Source organism: Dendroctonus ponderosae, unplaced genomic scaffold (assembly GCF_020466585.1).
Source record: "Dendroctonus ponderosae isolate FM_Combo_2020 unplaced genomic scaffold, Dpon_F_20191213v2 Dpon_F_20191213_2, whole genome shotgun sequence".
Taxonomy (NCBI): Eukaryota; Metazoa; Arthropoda; class Insecta; order Coleoptera; family Curculionidae; genus Dendroctonus; species Dendroctonus ponderosae.
This window is the reverse complement of record NW_026018165.1, coordinates 14,097,654-14,113,045: the sequence shown is the minus strand read 5'-3', so window position 1 is coordinate 14,113,045 and position 15,392 is coordinate 14,097,654. Positions and strand designations below refer to the sequence as shown.

The 15,392-nt window shown below is 35.7% G+C and overlaps 3 protein-coding genes across 17 annotated transcripts in view; 1 reads left to right on the top strand and 2 right to left on the bottom strand.

Annotated features, from left to right (window-relative positions):
* Positions 1-345: 345 nt before the first annotated feature.
* LOC109544476 (ankyrin repeat domain-containing protein 27) lies at positions 346-4,674 on the bottom strand. The gene has a single exon (XM_019914673.2). It carries the CDS (start codon positions 4,559-4,561, stop codon positions 1,907-1,909), a length of 2,655 nt encoding a protein of 884 aa, XP_019770232.1. The 5' UTR covers positions 4,562-4,674; the 3' UTR covers positions 346-1,906.
* A 277-nt stretch (positions 4,675-4,951) lies between these two features.
* On the top strand, positions 4,952-10,703 carry LOC109544474 (ribonuclease Z, mitochondrial). 4 transcript variants are annotated; one of them, XM_048664083.1, is made up of 16 exons: positions 4,952-5,050; positions 5,109-5,351; positions 5,773-5,959; positions 6,012-6,191; positions 6,251-6,413; positions 6,550-6,828; positions 6,915-7,059; positions 7,116-7,290; positions 7,340-7,652; positions 7,704-7,764; positions 7,820-7,982; positions 8,041-8,190; positions 8,252-8,441; positions 8,501-8,724; positions 8,803-8,992; positions 9,065-9,527. In XM_048664083.1, the coding sequence occupies exons 2-15, from the start codon at positions 5,191-5,193 to the stop codon at positions 8,965-8,967; spliced, it is 2,556 nt and encodes an 851-aa protein (XP_048520040.1). In that variant the 5' UTR covers positions 4,952-5,050; positions 5,109-5,190; the 3' UTR covers positions 8,968-8,992; positions 9,065-9,527. The 4 variants fall into 4 exon arrangements, with proteins under 4 accessions (XP_048520040.1, XP_048520038.1, XP_019770229.1 ...); XM_048664081.1 differs by lacking the exon at positions 9,065-9,527 and adding an exon at positions 10,479-10,703 and having other exon boundaries at positions 4,961-5,351; XM_019914670.2 differs by having other exon boundaries at positions 4,961-5,351.
* A 1,787-nt stretch (positions 10,704-12,490) lies between these two features.
* Positions 12,491-15,392, bottom strand: part of LOC109544477 (protein alan shepard) — a 46,573-nt gene continuing 43,671 nt past the window's right edge. For all 12 annotated transcript variants that reach the window (XM_019914682.2, XM_019914685.2, XM_019914678.2 and 9 more), the window contains one exon: positions 12,491-13,611. In XM_019914682.2, the coding sequence (XP_019770241.1) occupies positions 13,492-13,611 (120 nt within the window). In that variant the 3' untranslated portion in view covers positions 12,491-13,491. The remainder of the gene's footprint in view (positions 13,612-15,392) is intronic.

Below are 15,392 nucleotides of genomic sequence, written 5' to 3'. Positions count from 1 at the left end.
TTCGCTCCCGTACTTCCCTTTCGAAGATTACGCGCCAACTGAAAAATATATGCGGAGCAAAGTCGGACGCACAGCGTCCACAAAGACGCCGTCGTCATGGTGCCGACGCCGACGCCAAAAGGCCCTCTGCTCAAAAATGGACCCTAAATTTCATAGAAAAATACTTGAAAAGTTCCAGCGCATGTTAAATTAATGTAATAAATTTAAGTATGAATGATATAAAATGTAAACAATGAAATACGTGTTCTATTCGAATTATAAGCGTGTTTAATAATAAACATACATTTTGCAAAGTGTAGATGGCAAAATGATCGCACTGGTTTAAGGTTCAATGTAAGACAACAGTATTCTCAGATTTTTTTTATTAAAATCACTTTTTTCCAACAAATATATTTTACCTTCTGCCCTAATTTTACATACACTTTCACAAAGTGCGCGCTGCTTGCTTTACTGAAAGTAAATCAAAACTGTACTTCAAAAAATTGTAACAATATTCCACATTCGGCAGTCGGGCAAAATTCAAATATTCAATTTCACTTGATTAGTTCAAATGTACTAAAACTAATGTGTTCGTTACAAGCAATAGCAAAACAGTAACAAATATTAATTAACAAAAATGCAGAAAAACAAGGAACATACAGCTCTTATGACCAATATGGAAAGAAATGCGTTTGTATAAATTTACAAAACAGATAAACACAAGTAGAAAATTAACATCTTGAATCGACAACTAATATAATCGATAAACTTTCGATTCTTGCTTGTATCCTCGTATAAAAAAGCTAAAGGATAATATCAATACTCACTTATTCGAGAATATAAGAAACAAATTATGTGTTGAAGTAGATTAAAAAAATTCACAAAACAACTTTTCACACCTTATATACAAAATGATTGAAGTTTTAATTATCAAACTATCAGAAACTTAGTCAATGGAAGTCTTTAAGGACTTTAAGGATTGTTTTTTTACTTACACATGACACGAAATTCATCATAATGTAAATCACCTTTCTGCAGGTCATTAGAAGTAATTTAATAATAAAAAATTATTACATTTACGACTTTTCTGATAATTCCAATTTTACTCAATTTTAAAACGATTTAAACAAAAAAAGATCTAAAATCTATCAACTGTACGTCAATTCTTGCACCATTCCCTCCAATAAGACAGTCTTTTGTTTAATGGCGTTTGAGACGGGCCGCGATCGCTTTGTTCCGTCAAAAACTCAAAAAAACCCGGATTTTGTAAATTTTTTGGTCATACAGTGGTTGATTTCTGCCACCAAAATATTTGTTCACCGTTTCGTGGTATTTTCGCGATCGCTAGTGAATTTTTAACGCAAAAAACGCGATTTTTACATGTTTCCAATTGCTAACGTTTGCTGTCAAACTTCTCCCATTTTGCAATTGGCCAACCAACTATAGCGAATAATGTTGACATAAGAGAACTTTTGGAGCTTCAAGAATTTTCGCATTTTCCAAAGAAGAAAAGTGGTAGGAACGAAATTTATGAACTTTGAACCAATACATAAAAACAATAAACGCAAAACAACTAGACCCAAAAGATCATATTTTGGAACGCAATTATAAATGAATCGGGGTATTTTATAGCAAAATAATTAAATGTTTAGAAGGTAATTTTAGTGCGGTTTAAAAAATCCTCCCAATTGTGAAAAAATCCAACATAAAGTCCAGTCGCCAACGTGATATTATTACATGATGTGCAGGGAAAGCAATAATGTTTTGCCCGCAAACTCCTAATTCAATTACGGTCATGAACTGTAAAAATATATATTTTCCGAGACCTGAGAATATCCGCGAATAAAATTACCTACTCAACACTTCTTTCACCGATTGAAAACTCAATCAACCGCCTTGTTCGCATGAATTAACAAGATACCCTCAACTAAAGCAAACTAGAATGACTAGAATCATAACAGTCACTCGATAAAACTCCTCCTATATTCTCTCTGAACATCTTGCGTATCCTGAACAGATTCTTGTCTTCGCACAGTTGCAGTACAGTTTGTTCCTCGTAATTTTTCTTATGACAGTCTGCCCCATTTTGCAGCAAAAGTTCGACAATTTTTATGTTATTCGTCTTGCATGCATAGTACAAGGGGGTGTTGCCTCTGTGATCCTGAGCCTCTACGTTGCAGCCCCCACATTGCAGTAGCTCTTTAACAGTCTGCAGTTTTTGAAACTTCACAGCCAAGTGCAAGGGTGTGAAAAGAGTATCCAAAGTGCGGACATTAAGCAGGGCTCCATCATCCAGCAGAATTCTCACTATTTCGGTTCTTCCAAATTTGGCTGCAACATGCAGGAGAGTGTAGCCGTCCTTGTTGCGCATATTTATATTAAACTTTCTAATTTCTAGATTGGAATTTTCATTTGAAGGACCATCGGGAAATTCGTCTCCAGCATTTTTCAAACATTTTGTACAACTGCACAATGGATGGCACTTTACTTGCTCATTACTGTTCGCATCTTTGGCATTTCCGCTATACCCCAAGTAGTAACATGTTAGTGGCACATCGTTGCTTTCAATTACTTTCATCAGCAATTCAAGCTTTTTCATTTCTAAGCTAGTTTTCGCTTCATTTCCAAAGAATAAACCTTGTTCGGTCAGAATAAGTTGATTAGCATTGCTATCGGAAACATTGTCCAAATCAGCCAACGAATCTTCGGGTTTAATGTGCAATAACTCTTTTTGAATTTTCTTACTTTGGAAGCTTCCAAATTCAGTGAAATGCTGCGTAATGTAATAATTGGGTGATAATTTATATACGCTCACATTGCTGTTATTCTTTAAACAAACGGAAGCCCCACTCTCTAACAGAATTTTAATAATATCTAAATAACCCCATCTTGTAGCCAAAAACATTGGAGTTTCCCCGGATAGATTTTGTAAATTGATCTCAACCAACCGCGAAGAATATAATAAAGCTTTTACGCAACTATCGTGTCCCCTATCACATGCTAAATGCAGAGCAGTATTTCGATCATTATCTAACAAATTTACATTTATTTCCGCGCTAATTAATAGCAACAAAACCTCTTGAAACCCCTTTTCTGCGGCATAGTGCAGTGCTGATCTCCCGCAGTCATCTTGAAAATTAATATCGAATCCCAATGAAAGTATATATTCTAGGAATTCTGGATTATTTTCTCTACAAGCCACAATCAAAAAGTTCTGATTTGATTTATTAAACATTTTGTAAATATTTTTTTCCGTGGGTTTTTTGTCAGTTTGCTCACATTTGATACACGAACACAACGGATGGCATAACTCTACAGCGGCTATTTCCTTTTCCAAAAAACTTTCTATATCCTTAACGTCTCTCTTGTCTTTGAACCGATGGTAAATTTTATCAAAAACTGTAAGTTGATTGTTATTTGAACGACCCACTGATTTAGAAATATCCAAAAACTGATTGCTTTTAATAAAGGCCAACGCTGCCTCTAAACTGGAAACTAAAAAGTTTTGCTGGTCATGATTAGTAGATAGTGCAAACTGAAATTCCTTTAGATATGTTAAATTTGCCATCCAGTTTGAGATATTCGAGTTTAAAACTAAGTAAACCAGTATTTGTAGAAAGTCGTCTGATGTGAGATATAGTCTTTCGTCAGTTTTTACCAACTTGTTGCTGAAAATATTGAAAACTCTGGACAAACAATATAATTTGTCCAGACCAGTTACAACATTGTTAAGCCTGGATAATTCAGATTTGGCATCGAAAACGTAGTTAAGAAAATGACTAGGAATACCAAGATCTTTTAAAGATATATCAGACGAATTTCTCACTATTTTGTTGACGCAACAATCACTTAAATGTTGCAATGTATTTATACTGTACATCAGCTTTCTGCCAAGACAATATTGCATATATGTCTCGATTGATAGCTTAAAATTATCCAAATGCAGCAAATTTTTATCACATTTATCTCTAATAATATCATTCTTGAAGCACAACTGTAAACTTTGGGAATACAAGTTTCCTAAATAATCTTTTTGGCTCTGCAATGATTCAGTGTAAAATGCACTCTGATGGGTTTTCCAAAAGTCCACACAGAGGCTGTGAATACCTTCTAATAAATTGTGGCCAAAAGTTTCTGAATACAAAAAGTCTATACAGTCCTGAATTGTCACTAACACCACGTTGTTATTTGGACACCGATTTTGATTGTGATGAGTAAAAAGAGGCACATTAACACACCACACTAAGTACTTAGATTTTTGCTTTAAATAGTGTGTCTCTTCAAAAAGGATTTCGATGTCTCTGTGAAAGATGGTATTTTGATCCAACGTCAAGTGGTGGTTGACTAGAAGGACCTCTTTCTTACTCAGCGTAGTGTAGGTGTATGATTGATCAGCACCAGGTATCAAGATATGATCCAAGACAACATTCACTGATATGTCTGCACTTGTAAGGGTTCCAGCTCGAGGAACACAGATAATCCAATGATCTTCAGTCGCTCGTTTTATAATATCTTGATGATTCTGCTTGATTTCTTTAAAAAACTGATTTTGGGATAAATCTTCGTCGTATTGGGACCACATCGTCTTCGTTATGATTTAATTTTAACCCGTTTTTAATCGTAATAAACTGTTTAGCTGCACCAACGTAAACAAATGTGACATATTGACAAAATATCCCCAAAAATTAGGTTAGTTGTTACTTGCGTCTTCATTATTTTAATGTGTGTGCAAGAGCAAGAGGCCAAGAGTACTGCTAGAGATAGAGCCTCAACTAAAATTTATACAAGTGCACATTTAGTATTAGTTTCGTATAATAAGTCAAAAATAAATTGGTTGATTGGCATTCGCAGGGTTAATTATTTGGCTTGCTTTTCTATACACTTGAAGAAATATGCAAAAATAAATTATTTGGTATAGTTTAACAGCGTTGCCAGTGGGAGCAGAGAAAATGAAACTTGGCCCTAACCCGGCCTTTAACGAGCTATCTTCAAGCATGTTACCATTCAAAGGGCTTGTCAAATTCATTTTCAAATTCACATTTTTCAAGTAATCTAAACATATAATTTCGAAGTACTAAAGCAACCGAAACATTCTAAATGAACATTTTCCTAAAACCCTCCGTTTTTAGATTTGTTGTGTTATTAACTACAAGATCCTACTCAAAGTATCGCACCTTCGACAATTCTAACCTCAATTTGTTACTAACTAAAATGCCCAAAGAACCTACCCATATTGCTGTTGCTCAAAAGCAAAGACTTAAAATCAAACAAAAGAGTGCTAAGTACACTCCGGGCAGAGTTACGCTTCAAATTTTGGGCACAGGCGCTAATGGAGCTCCTGGGTCTGTTTACTTATTTTCAGACCAGAGTCGGTAAGTCAATAAAAGAACTGCAAAGCCTGTTAAAATACCCGGTTTACTACTGGCATCTTCTGCCTTGAAAACTACAAACCTAAGAAATCTTAGGCAAAATCAGTTTATTGCTTTGAGCGTTGAACATTTAGTTACTGGTTGGGAGCGAATAAAGTCTTAAAACTGCAGAAAAATCAGGATTTTTAGTTGAAAATTCGTCAGGCAAACCCTTACTGTTTTGGTCGATTTCATTTTTGACTTTGTTTATGATTCTTTTCGTTCACCTTTCGTCTGAAGTGAACAAGCCAGCCACTAACAATTTTTTAATTTTTGGCCAAAATTCACCCATTTTTCAACGCCCCTTGAAAACGCCGACATTACAAATAAACTAATCAATTAATTGAACAGCGGGTGAAAAGTTAGTTAATAACATTATTTTCAGGTATCTATTTAACTGCGGTGAAGGTACTCAAAGGTTAGCCCATGAGCACAAAACGAAGCTAGCCAAGTTGGAGCACATTTTCATTACTCAGCCCAAATGGAAAAATATAGGCGGATTGCCTGGCACCGCTTTGACAATTCAAGATGTTGGTGTGCCCCAAATCACTCTTCATGGGCCTGAGGGACTTGTAAGTTTTCTTCCAACCTTAATCCCGGCTAGTTTAACACTCCGCTTTGCAGAATGAAATATTCCCTGCTACTAGGCGATTTGTGGTTATTAGGGATTTGAAAATTAATATGGCAGATTGTTCAGAAACGACGACTTTTGAGGATAACGCCTTGAGGGTTGAGTATGTACATTTGCACAAAAGTGTTTCACAAAGTGGGTTGGAAAAAGATGTTCAAGCAAGTGTAGAGCAGGTTTGCAGAATGTCCGATTGGTGCTGATAGTTTGTGGTCATCTGATTGAATTGTTTTAGAGTGAGGCGGGTACTTCCACAAGAAGCGAAAAAAAGAGATCATCTTCAATTAGCTCAAGAAATGGAGAAAGTCTCGTAGAAGATGATACAGATTACTATGCTCATGAACGTAAGAAAACTAAGCGACATAGAAGTAGATCCCGTTCCAAGTCAAGAAGTCCTGGTATTTACATACCTATTTATTACCGCATATCCCCATCCTTTCCAATATGCTAAAGGCTACGCTATCTGTTTGTATTTCTCAAAATATACACTTATACGTGTTGGTAGCGACGCTATATTATATATGTATATTTTAGAGAGCGGAAGAAGACCCGCACCAAGCGCAAAAAGCATATCATCAGCCACCCAAATGTTACTGAAGGGATTCAAATCAGAGGCGATTTCAATGTGCTACATTTGTCGTTTGCAGCCACGTCCTGGAGCACTCAATTTGGACAAGTGTGTCAAAAATGGAGTCCCTCCAGGACCACTTTTGGGCCTTCTGAAAAATGGAGAGGATGTTACTTTGGGTAATGGGACTGTTGTTAAATCTGTTGATGTTTGTGAACCTGATGATCCAGGACCTATATTTTTAGGTAAGGCTTAATATCGAAATAAATCACAATCACAAGACATCATCATCATCATCAAACTATTTTCACGACGAAGGTTTTTGTTCTAGTTGTGGACTGTCCGTCGGCTGACTATTTAGAATCTTTAGCTTCCAATCCTCGAATGAAGAAACACCAAAAGTTTGCTCAATTCGACGACGATGCGGCTTGCTTAGTTGTCCATTTCACGCCTAAAGACGTCATGGAACTTCCACTGTAAAGTATGGTCTGTGACAAAACGAACGCCATTCTAAACCCTTGCTTTTTCTCAGGTATAAACGCTGGATGGAGGATTTCACGCCTAGCACGCAACACATTCAAGTTAATGACTCCAATTCCTGTATGGGAAGTACAGCGGTTCATAGAATCCAGTATAAGTTAAATCTGCTTTCGCCAGATTTTTTCCCGCTGTTAGGTGATCGGGGCACTCCATCTTTATGCGAGACGGTAGGTGGTCATGTCGTGTTTTTGCCTAATAATATTATGTGTGTTCTAGTTTGGCAATCATCAGAATAAAAAGCAGAAGTCGGAGGACATAAATTTCGCGAATCTAAACCTTGATATTGCGCCTGCAAACAATTGTAAAACTGTCAATGAAAACAGAAGTATCGGAAGTTTAAGTAGCTACTATTTAAGACCGAAAAAAGGATTTGATAGCACTTCGCATATCAATTTGGACACGCAAGAGTTTATAGACGAAACCATGTCTCTCCCGCAATTTTCCGACGCTCTTAAAGAACTACACCAAAAGCTTCAGATTGAAAAGAGCAATTACACGATTAGAGATTATCCTCAAGTGTTATTTTTAGGTAAGTGCAAACTTTTGTTCGTGATTTTGCCAGAGTAAACCTTTTTTCTAGGAACGGGCTCCTGTATTCCTAATAAAACGAGAAACACTAGTGGAATTCTTTTGCAAATTAGGTACCTTTGCTTGGTATTTGTGCGTTAATGGCTCGTTATACATAGTTGTTTTCAGCGATACGAAAAACATTTTATTAGACTGCGGAGAAGGAACCTGTGGTCAAATCACTCGATTTTTCGGACAAGAAAAAGCTAACAAAGTTTTGACCGAGATTGATGCCATTTACATTTCCCATCTGCATGCTGACCACCATATAGGGCTAATAGGAGTGCTACAAGTATTGGGATTTGGGTAATCGGTTTTAAAGTTGTTTAGATAAATGCTGTTGTTTACAGGGTAGACGGAAAGCGTTGGATCTGTTGCGAATTGAGAAAGCACCCTTAATCTTATTTGCCCCCAGGCAAATTTTAGCTTGGTTGGCGTTCTATGATCGGTTTTTCGAGAATATCAAGGATGAATATGTTTTAGTGCCCAATGGAGAATTGGTAAGATGGTCAATTGCAGCCTAAAATAACCATGTTTCTAATTTTTTATTTATCTGTTCAGATTTTAAACGAAACCACTTTTGCCGATGAGAAGAGAATTAAGATTTTAAGCAATTTGGATATGAGCGATATTAGTACGTGTTTAGTCAGGCACTGTCCAAATGCTTTTGGAGTGTCGATTACACATGAATCCGGGTATAAAATTACATATTCTGGAGATACGATGCCGTCTGAGAAGCTAGTTGAATTGGGTGAGTATTTAATTGTCTATAATTATTTAGACGAATTTAAATGATATAATCTTGTCCAGGTAAAAATTCGGATGTTTTAATACACGAAGCCACGATGGAAGACGAATTGGCCAAAGAAGCGGTTGTGAAGATGCATTCGACGACTTCCCAGGCGATCCAAGTGGGCAAAGACATGAAGGCTAAGCATGTTATATTGACGCATTTTAGTCAAAGATATGCGAAATTGCCCAGATTTAACGACAATTTCGCAGATAATGTCAGCATAGCTTTTGACAATATGCAGGTCAGTTTTTTTCTCACTTCGTTTTAATATAGTGGCATCCAACCTTTACAATCAAATTTTAAACATTTGATCTTGTAGGTGAAGCTCGATGAACTACCTTTAGTTCCGCTGCTTTATCCTGCCTTGAAAATTATGTTTGCTGATCACTATGAACAATTGGAACATAAGGCGGTTAAAAGACAACTAAAGGCAGAAAGGCAGGCATTCTTGGAGCAGCCTAAATTACAACAGAATCAAAGCTGATGTGTTTTAATGATGACTTTATTCGGTAAGCGCAGGAAAAGTTAATTAAACTTTGTTTTAATGTTCTGTGATTTGTTGTCGCGATGTACCCACGCAGAATAATACCAGCCAGCAGCTAGTGCGTCGAGAAATATTCGTAAAAATATCTATGCAACAAGCATGACAAACGAAAAAATCACAAAAATGTTGCGTGTAAAGAAACAGATTTTAGATGCGTAGACATTCCAGTCACGTGAATGATATTCGGGGAATATCGAGTGAGATTGAGGTTTGCGCTGTTAAATACGTTGTACGTTTTGGACAAATACAGTTTTTATTCACCAACACAAAAACTTACAAAATAAAAACAAACATATTTAAACTTATAACAAAAACACTTTACTTAATTCTATTTCATCTTAGCTATCCTAAGTGTCGGCCAAAGTATGAGGTCGCACCAAACAGCCTGAAGCTCTAGTCATATATGCAATAAATCAATATGGATTTTATCACAAAGGTATGACTACAATCCAGTCATTAAATATATCTATATGTATAAACAGTAACTTGGAACACCCATACTTCAGCCAGTATTTTTTTTTCCTTAAGCCTACCCTATCGCTATTTCTTCTTATCCTAGAAAAACTAATTTAGATTCTAAGTACTATTCTAATTCTATAAGCTAACCTAAGCTTATCAAATGCTTACGCATATTACAGTGATCATTCAATGAATAGGTAGTCGTTCAGTTGTTGTAATATTTCTAATGTCATCAATTCTGACGAATATAGAACGAAGGTGAATCGCTTTTTCCGCAAAATTTCCGAAATGTTCAATACTTTTTGTCAGCAATTAACTCAATTAATGTATTTCGCTCTTCCTAAAAACGTATTTGTCCAATATTTTCCAACTAAATAAAGATGATAAACAAACAATTGACTAAAAGAAAAACTAGTAAAAAAACGTCTGCATATTCACCTAGATAAATATTTGAAATAAAAACAAAAAGGTAAGTTTTGTGGGCTACCATGGGCGAGCGGAATAACACTAATTGAGTTTCCAATCTCGTTCAAGAGAGCAATCGGAACAATTTGGGGTATTTAATAATCAAACTGTCCGCTTTATATCCGTATGTTTGTTCAGAAATCATACGACTGAGGAACAAATTAAGAAGTAAAAAAACCATAGGGTTTGTATTAAAATCCCAAACTGCCTAATATACTTATCTATGTCTGCTAACAATTTTCAACGGAGGGTGCATTTTAAGACACTGCTCTGCAAAAGCAGATGGTTACATTGTGCCTTCGTGACCCTGACCTCCAACTAGGTTGAAATTTGACAAAATATAGCGCTTTGAGTTTTCCATAGGAAAAGTTGACAAGCGATAAGTTTTACGCATTTCAGACCAAATTACGAACTGAAAAAAACATACAAATTTCTATCACACCTATAAATTTAAAAATTCTGTAATCGGTTTCAGTGGAAAAACACCGAGTTTAAAAAAATATATTAAAATATTTTTCATTTTTCAGTTTATCCCTGTCAATGGACTCTCTGAAAGGCACGATTTTAAAGTAATCTGAAGCATTCTCCGTTTGCCTCATTCATTTAGCTCACCCTTTAAATGCTTCAGTTTTTTCCCGAGTCAAATAATCAGGGACTGTGCGATGACATAAATCATCTTGGCTAAAGCATTTTTGAAAAGTAACAAAGATGTAAATTGTTAATGAGAAATAGAATAAAAAAATGGATAGTGATTGTGTTTGGTGTGATAGCAAAACTGATTCATTTGAAGGGATTCGAGCCGCCAAAAACTACTTCATTGGCTAGTTAATCGTATAATTCGCCAATAATCCAATAAACTGAAAGCATTTCCAAAATGAGCTCTAATGTAGCTACTATACATTACTAAATACGTTTAAGAAAATCACAGCATCATTGCTGCCAGCTTACCGATTAAGAGACGAATACTTGCTAGTTTTAATAAATATTTTTTCAGTCCATTTTCAAAAACGGTTATTATATGTTGATAGAAATTAATTGCAACATATTTTAAAATGCTCCATTTGATACAGCGTGTCTCCGAATAAAACTAACATGGAACTTTGTAAAAAAAAATAATAAATAATAGATCTAGATGAATTTCAGCAGAAAAAATTGTATTTCTGGCAAAATATATTGATTCTAACCATATGTCATGTAATTTGTTTGTGTTTAAGCTTTCGAAATTTGCTTTAGTTCAGTGTCTTGTAACCTTTTGAAATATTCAGCACTCAACAAACGTTTATCCAGATTTCTAATTTCAATTAACACTGTTGCATTCCGTGTTAGAATATTCCTTTCGTGTATTGTCCACTAATCTGGTTCGATTTCTAGCCGTGCCCATCAAATTTATGGAAAGTTGCATTTGGCAAATAATGGTTGATCTTCTGACGAATATCAAAATTAAGGTGAACCGCTTATTGTGCAAAAATGTTCAATACTTTTTTACGATTCCTAGGATTTAAAATAATCAACTGTACACGTTAACAGTTGCAAAGATTCAAACGTGATATTTGCCAGAAATACAACAAAAAACAATTGAACAAAATATGGATGTAAGACGATCCATCGGAAGTATATTATTTTATAGGTGTTAAATATTAGGAAGAATTTATTTGATTTAACTTGTGAGCAGTTCGCGCGTTTTCTGCAGTATAAGTTTACAACTACCTATGTAGATCTTTGTCAAAAAATAAAATACTAAATTTACCTAACCTATGCCGCATTGTTTGCAGCTTGGGAAGATCCAAACGCTTGTTTTTTATGTTTTCATTGCCTGAAGCCGAACACCAACAGCACGCAAGTAATTTACCAAATTTGTAGTTTTCATATAAATAAAGATTCCTATAGTCTCGAAATTATCACGTCGGTTACCTACCTATATTTGGTCGCCTTTGGGGAAGCCACGAAGATGACAACAAATCGTTTTGTGTTGACTATACTGTCTAACATGCTTTCGTTTGAAATGATTGAAAATATGTTCGATTATCGGGTTCAATGGCATGTAATGTTTAGCATTGTCGGCCGCTAAAAAACCACCAGATCTATTTCATCGCATCGACTGTTTACAATAGTTTCCCACATTAGGGCTTCGCGACTAAATGACTAGAGCTGATCTGAATTTGATAATTTAAATGCGAAGCCGATCGGAAATGTGAACGCGTTCATGCACGTCCTTTGTCTCTTTCTTTTTTTATACACTTACGGTTCTAACTTATTTCTTGTTAAATTGTGTTGGTGTAGACGATATCTGTGTAAGAAATTTCACTGTAACATATATACAAACTTTCCTTAGAGGAAAGGTCAAAAGAGTAAGGACTGAAGCGGGTTTAAACCTGGCTTCCTTACACAGATACAAGTTAATATGACATATTTTCAATACAATGTTTTTGAAACTAGGAACATACTGTATCAAAAATATCTACTTTACATTTTCAGTCCGTATTTCTTGTTGTAACAATATTATTAAAAAAGTCTAAAGTAATCAACAAAAGGTCGCACATATTTGTGGTAAACGGGCCATTTTAATGATTCTCCATTTTTTCGTCAATTCAGTGAACAGTAAAGAATACTAGTAATTGTCACATAATAAAATATGTCCAATGGAAAAGGTATGTGTGTGACTCAATCCATACAAATGTTCTACGTAATTACAAACTTCCGATTTACAGATTATCCATCTAGATATCATGGTCGGATAACAACACATCGCCTGCACACATGAGAACAATATATTTAAAACGACAAGTAGTAAAAACAAGACAAAAACAACCAGACTGAATTTCACGCTATTAAAATTCATGAATTGTGCTCGCCGACTTTCGCAAAACAAAACTTTTCGTTGCTAGTTTTCCACATCCAACCCGAGAGAAAATCTAAATATTTCGAAACTCTAATGACTTCATAAGTCAAGACGATTTCGAAATATTGGTACAAATTTAATTATGTAAGTCTCGCGTAATAGCAATGAAAACTATAGCACACGTGCTCTGCCTTAATATAAGCAAGATTGGTTGAAATAAAATCCGTTTGAATCAAATTTGAATTGAAATCTAAAAATTCAAGCTTTAGAGCTCGAATTACAATTTTTAACTAAAACAGTCTCTTTACAAGCCCGTTGGAGGAATCAATTGCGCTAATCACAAGTAACTCGCCGGGCAACGCCACTAAAACAAAACACTACTTAGCCTAAACTCAGGACCCCCATAAAATTGATCAAGCCAATTAAATAGTAAGTACAGGATTTGTTAGAATTTAGCTAACAATCAAACAATAAATCAAGTTTACTTAAAAATTATGTTTTGTGAAGTAAAACCGTCAACTATTAACGAAGCTCACTCTTCAACTATTGAACTAGCGTCGCTTGCACATATCAAAAGATTGATATTATCGGTAATGGCACTACAACATATCCTATACTTAGTGCCAAAACAAGAAGAGTCCTGAGTTCACAGAGTAGTCTTAGCAAATTCTCGCTGCAAAACTGCACTGACGGTTGGTACTCTATTTTTGGGGCCCCTGTTGGTAAGCTCCATACGGATCATCAGGACTAGCAGCATTACTAGTGTGTTCTGAATCAACAGGCACCGCCATAATGGAATACGGCGCAGTGGTATAAAAGTTCTGAAAAAAAATCTAATTGTACTCTAATAATCCATATAGATTTATTTATCCGTTTATAAACACATTTTAAAAGTTTCACCGAACGTCAAAATCTGTTCTATAAACACCCGGGGTTTTGAGCCCCGAAATGAAACCTCTCTTAAAGTTGCTACAAAACGCTTCCAAAAACGCATGTGAATTCATTTATTATGAAACTAGAATCTTGTCTGCAAAAAATCAAATCTCTCCAAATGCCCAAAACACCGTAAATTTCCACAATTTGAAATCTTGTTTTTTAGATAAGAACCAATTTACAGCGAGTTAAATTAAAATCCCTTGAATCATTCTCCCGATATTTCAAAAAACCTAATTTCCTAGAAGAACTTTGATCGTCAATAATAGAGGAGCGGGACGTTTTTTCTGCATTAAACCGAGGTTAGCTTGTCTTCTTGCGAGTCAAAGAATGGCTCAGTGCCCTCTTGATCGTAAACTTACGGGACACCCTGTATAAATAGGGGCACCGTAAAATTAAAAACACAACAAATATATAAACCATTAAAATGAACAATAGATTAAGGGAAAACAGTCATTTTTGTCCATGTTTGCCTATAAAAATTGTCGTTGTCATCGCTTGCAAGTCTTCAAACGAAATTTATCATGTGATAAATGTAGCTTTAAAAATAGCACGCGATATGAGTATAATCGAGTTTAAGCGCTTAGCAAATAGCGCGCTACGAAAATATAGTCGTTATTCCCATCCTTAGGCGCGGTTGCAAACGGATTTTACAATTAAAAAAGCAAAAAATCGCCACACTAGAAGTATCGCAAAATCTCCATGGGAGAAGGTTGGCCAGGAAATAAATGTGTCCAAATGCATTGCCGCAAGTTAGAATAATTTTGAACGCTGGGTTTAATGCGATTTGGGATTCTTATAGGTAAACGTAGATGAAAACATTCGAAAGCATACGGAAAATTTTAAGGTTTGTTGCGTAATGCCGCGTCCAAACAAATCAAATCAATATGAAAATCCAATAGCAAACTCTGAACAGTTTACTTTCCAGTACGCTAGAGAAACATACAGATTAGAGATTCGTCGGTGTTCACTAGAAACAACGCTGGTAGCAGTGCTTACGTTTGCACCGCGCTAGTTTTGTCATTTTTATGTTGTCTTACAGGAATCCCGAGCCTTTTTTGCACGCACACATACTCAAAGACACAACGCGCATAGTTTCGGAAAAGGCAAAGGAATGAAAATACCATCTGCTCTTTGTTTTACGATGTTGGTAATAAAGTGGAAAACCCTAAGGCCCATTTTCATCAAGCGATCTTAAACCAGTTTAACGTCTTAAACTCAGTTTGACGCGCGAAACGGATTTCACCAGAACCTTAAACTTAGTTTGTGCTTAAACGCGTTTAAAGAAACGAACTGGCCGATTTTGAGCGTTTATCGCTTTAAACGCCGTTTAAAGACTTGATCTAACCTCACTGTGTAAAGAATTGTTGTTGTTGTCGGTCGACCGAAAAATAATAAAATAGAAATGGCACGTAGGCCAGTTTATAACTTAATTTTCGAAGAAGTCTACGAATATTTTAATGTTACTTATGTACTTTGTCTGTCCTGTCTGTAATTGTGTCGCCGATAAGCCAACTTCTCGGTGCTTTGCGGTTTTGTCACAGAAAGCATGCAAATTTCTGCTAGAGATTTTAAGGGTTTCAGCACAACTACATCACATCCAATTGTACATGAGGTGAGCTCCGCGATAGAGCTGGTGTTCTGGGTTTTGTGAGATTCCAGCGAAGAT

What these genes read in the sequence shown, in the direction of transcription:
- LOC109544476 (XM_019914673.2), bottom strand. Translation starts at nt 4,561, where the DNA reads ATGTGGTCCCAATACGACGAAGATTTATCCCAAAATCAGTTTTTTAAA.
- LOC109544474 (XM_048664081.1), top strand. Translation starts at nt 5,077, where the DNA reads ATGAACATTTTCCTAAAACCCTCCGTTTTTAGATTTGTTGTGTTATTA. An exon ending in TTCATGGGCCTGAGGGACTT is followed by an intron (nt 5,960 to 6,011) that starts GTAAGTTTTCTT and finishes TCCGCTTTGCAG; the next exon opens with AATGAAATATTCCCTGCTAC. An exon ending in TTCAAGCAAGTGTAGAGCAG is followed by an intron (nt 6,192 to 6,250) that starts GTTTGCAGAATG and finishes GAATTGTTTTAG; the next exon opens with AGTGAGGCGGGTACTTCCAC.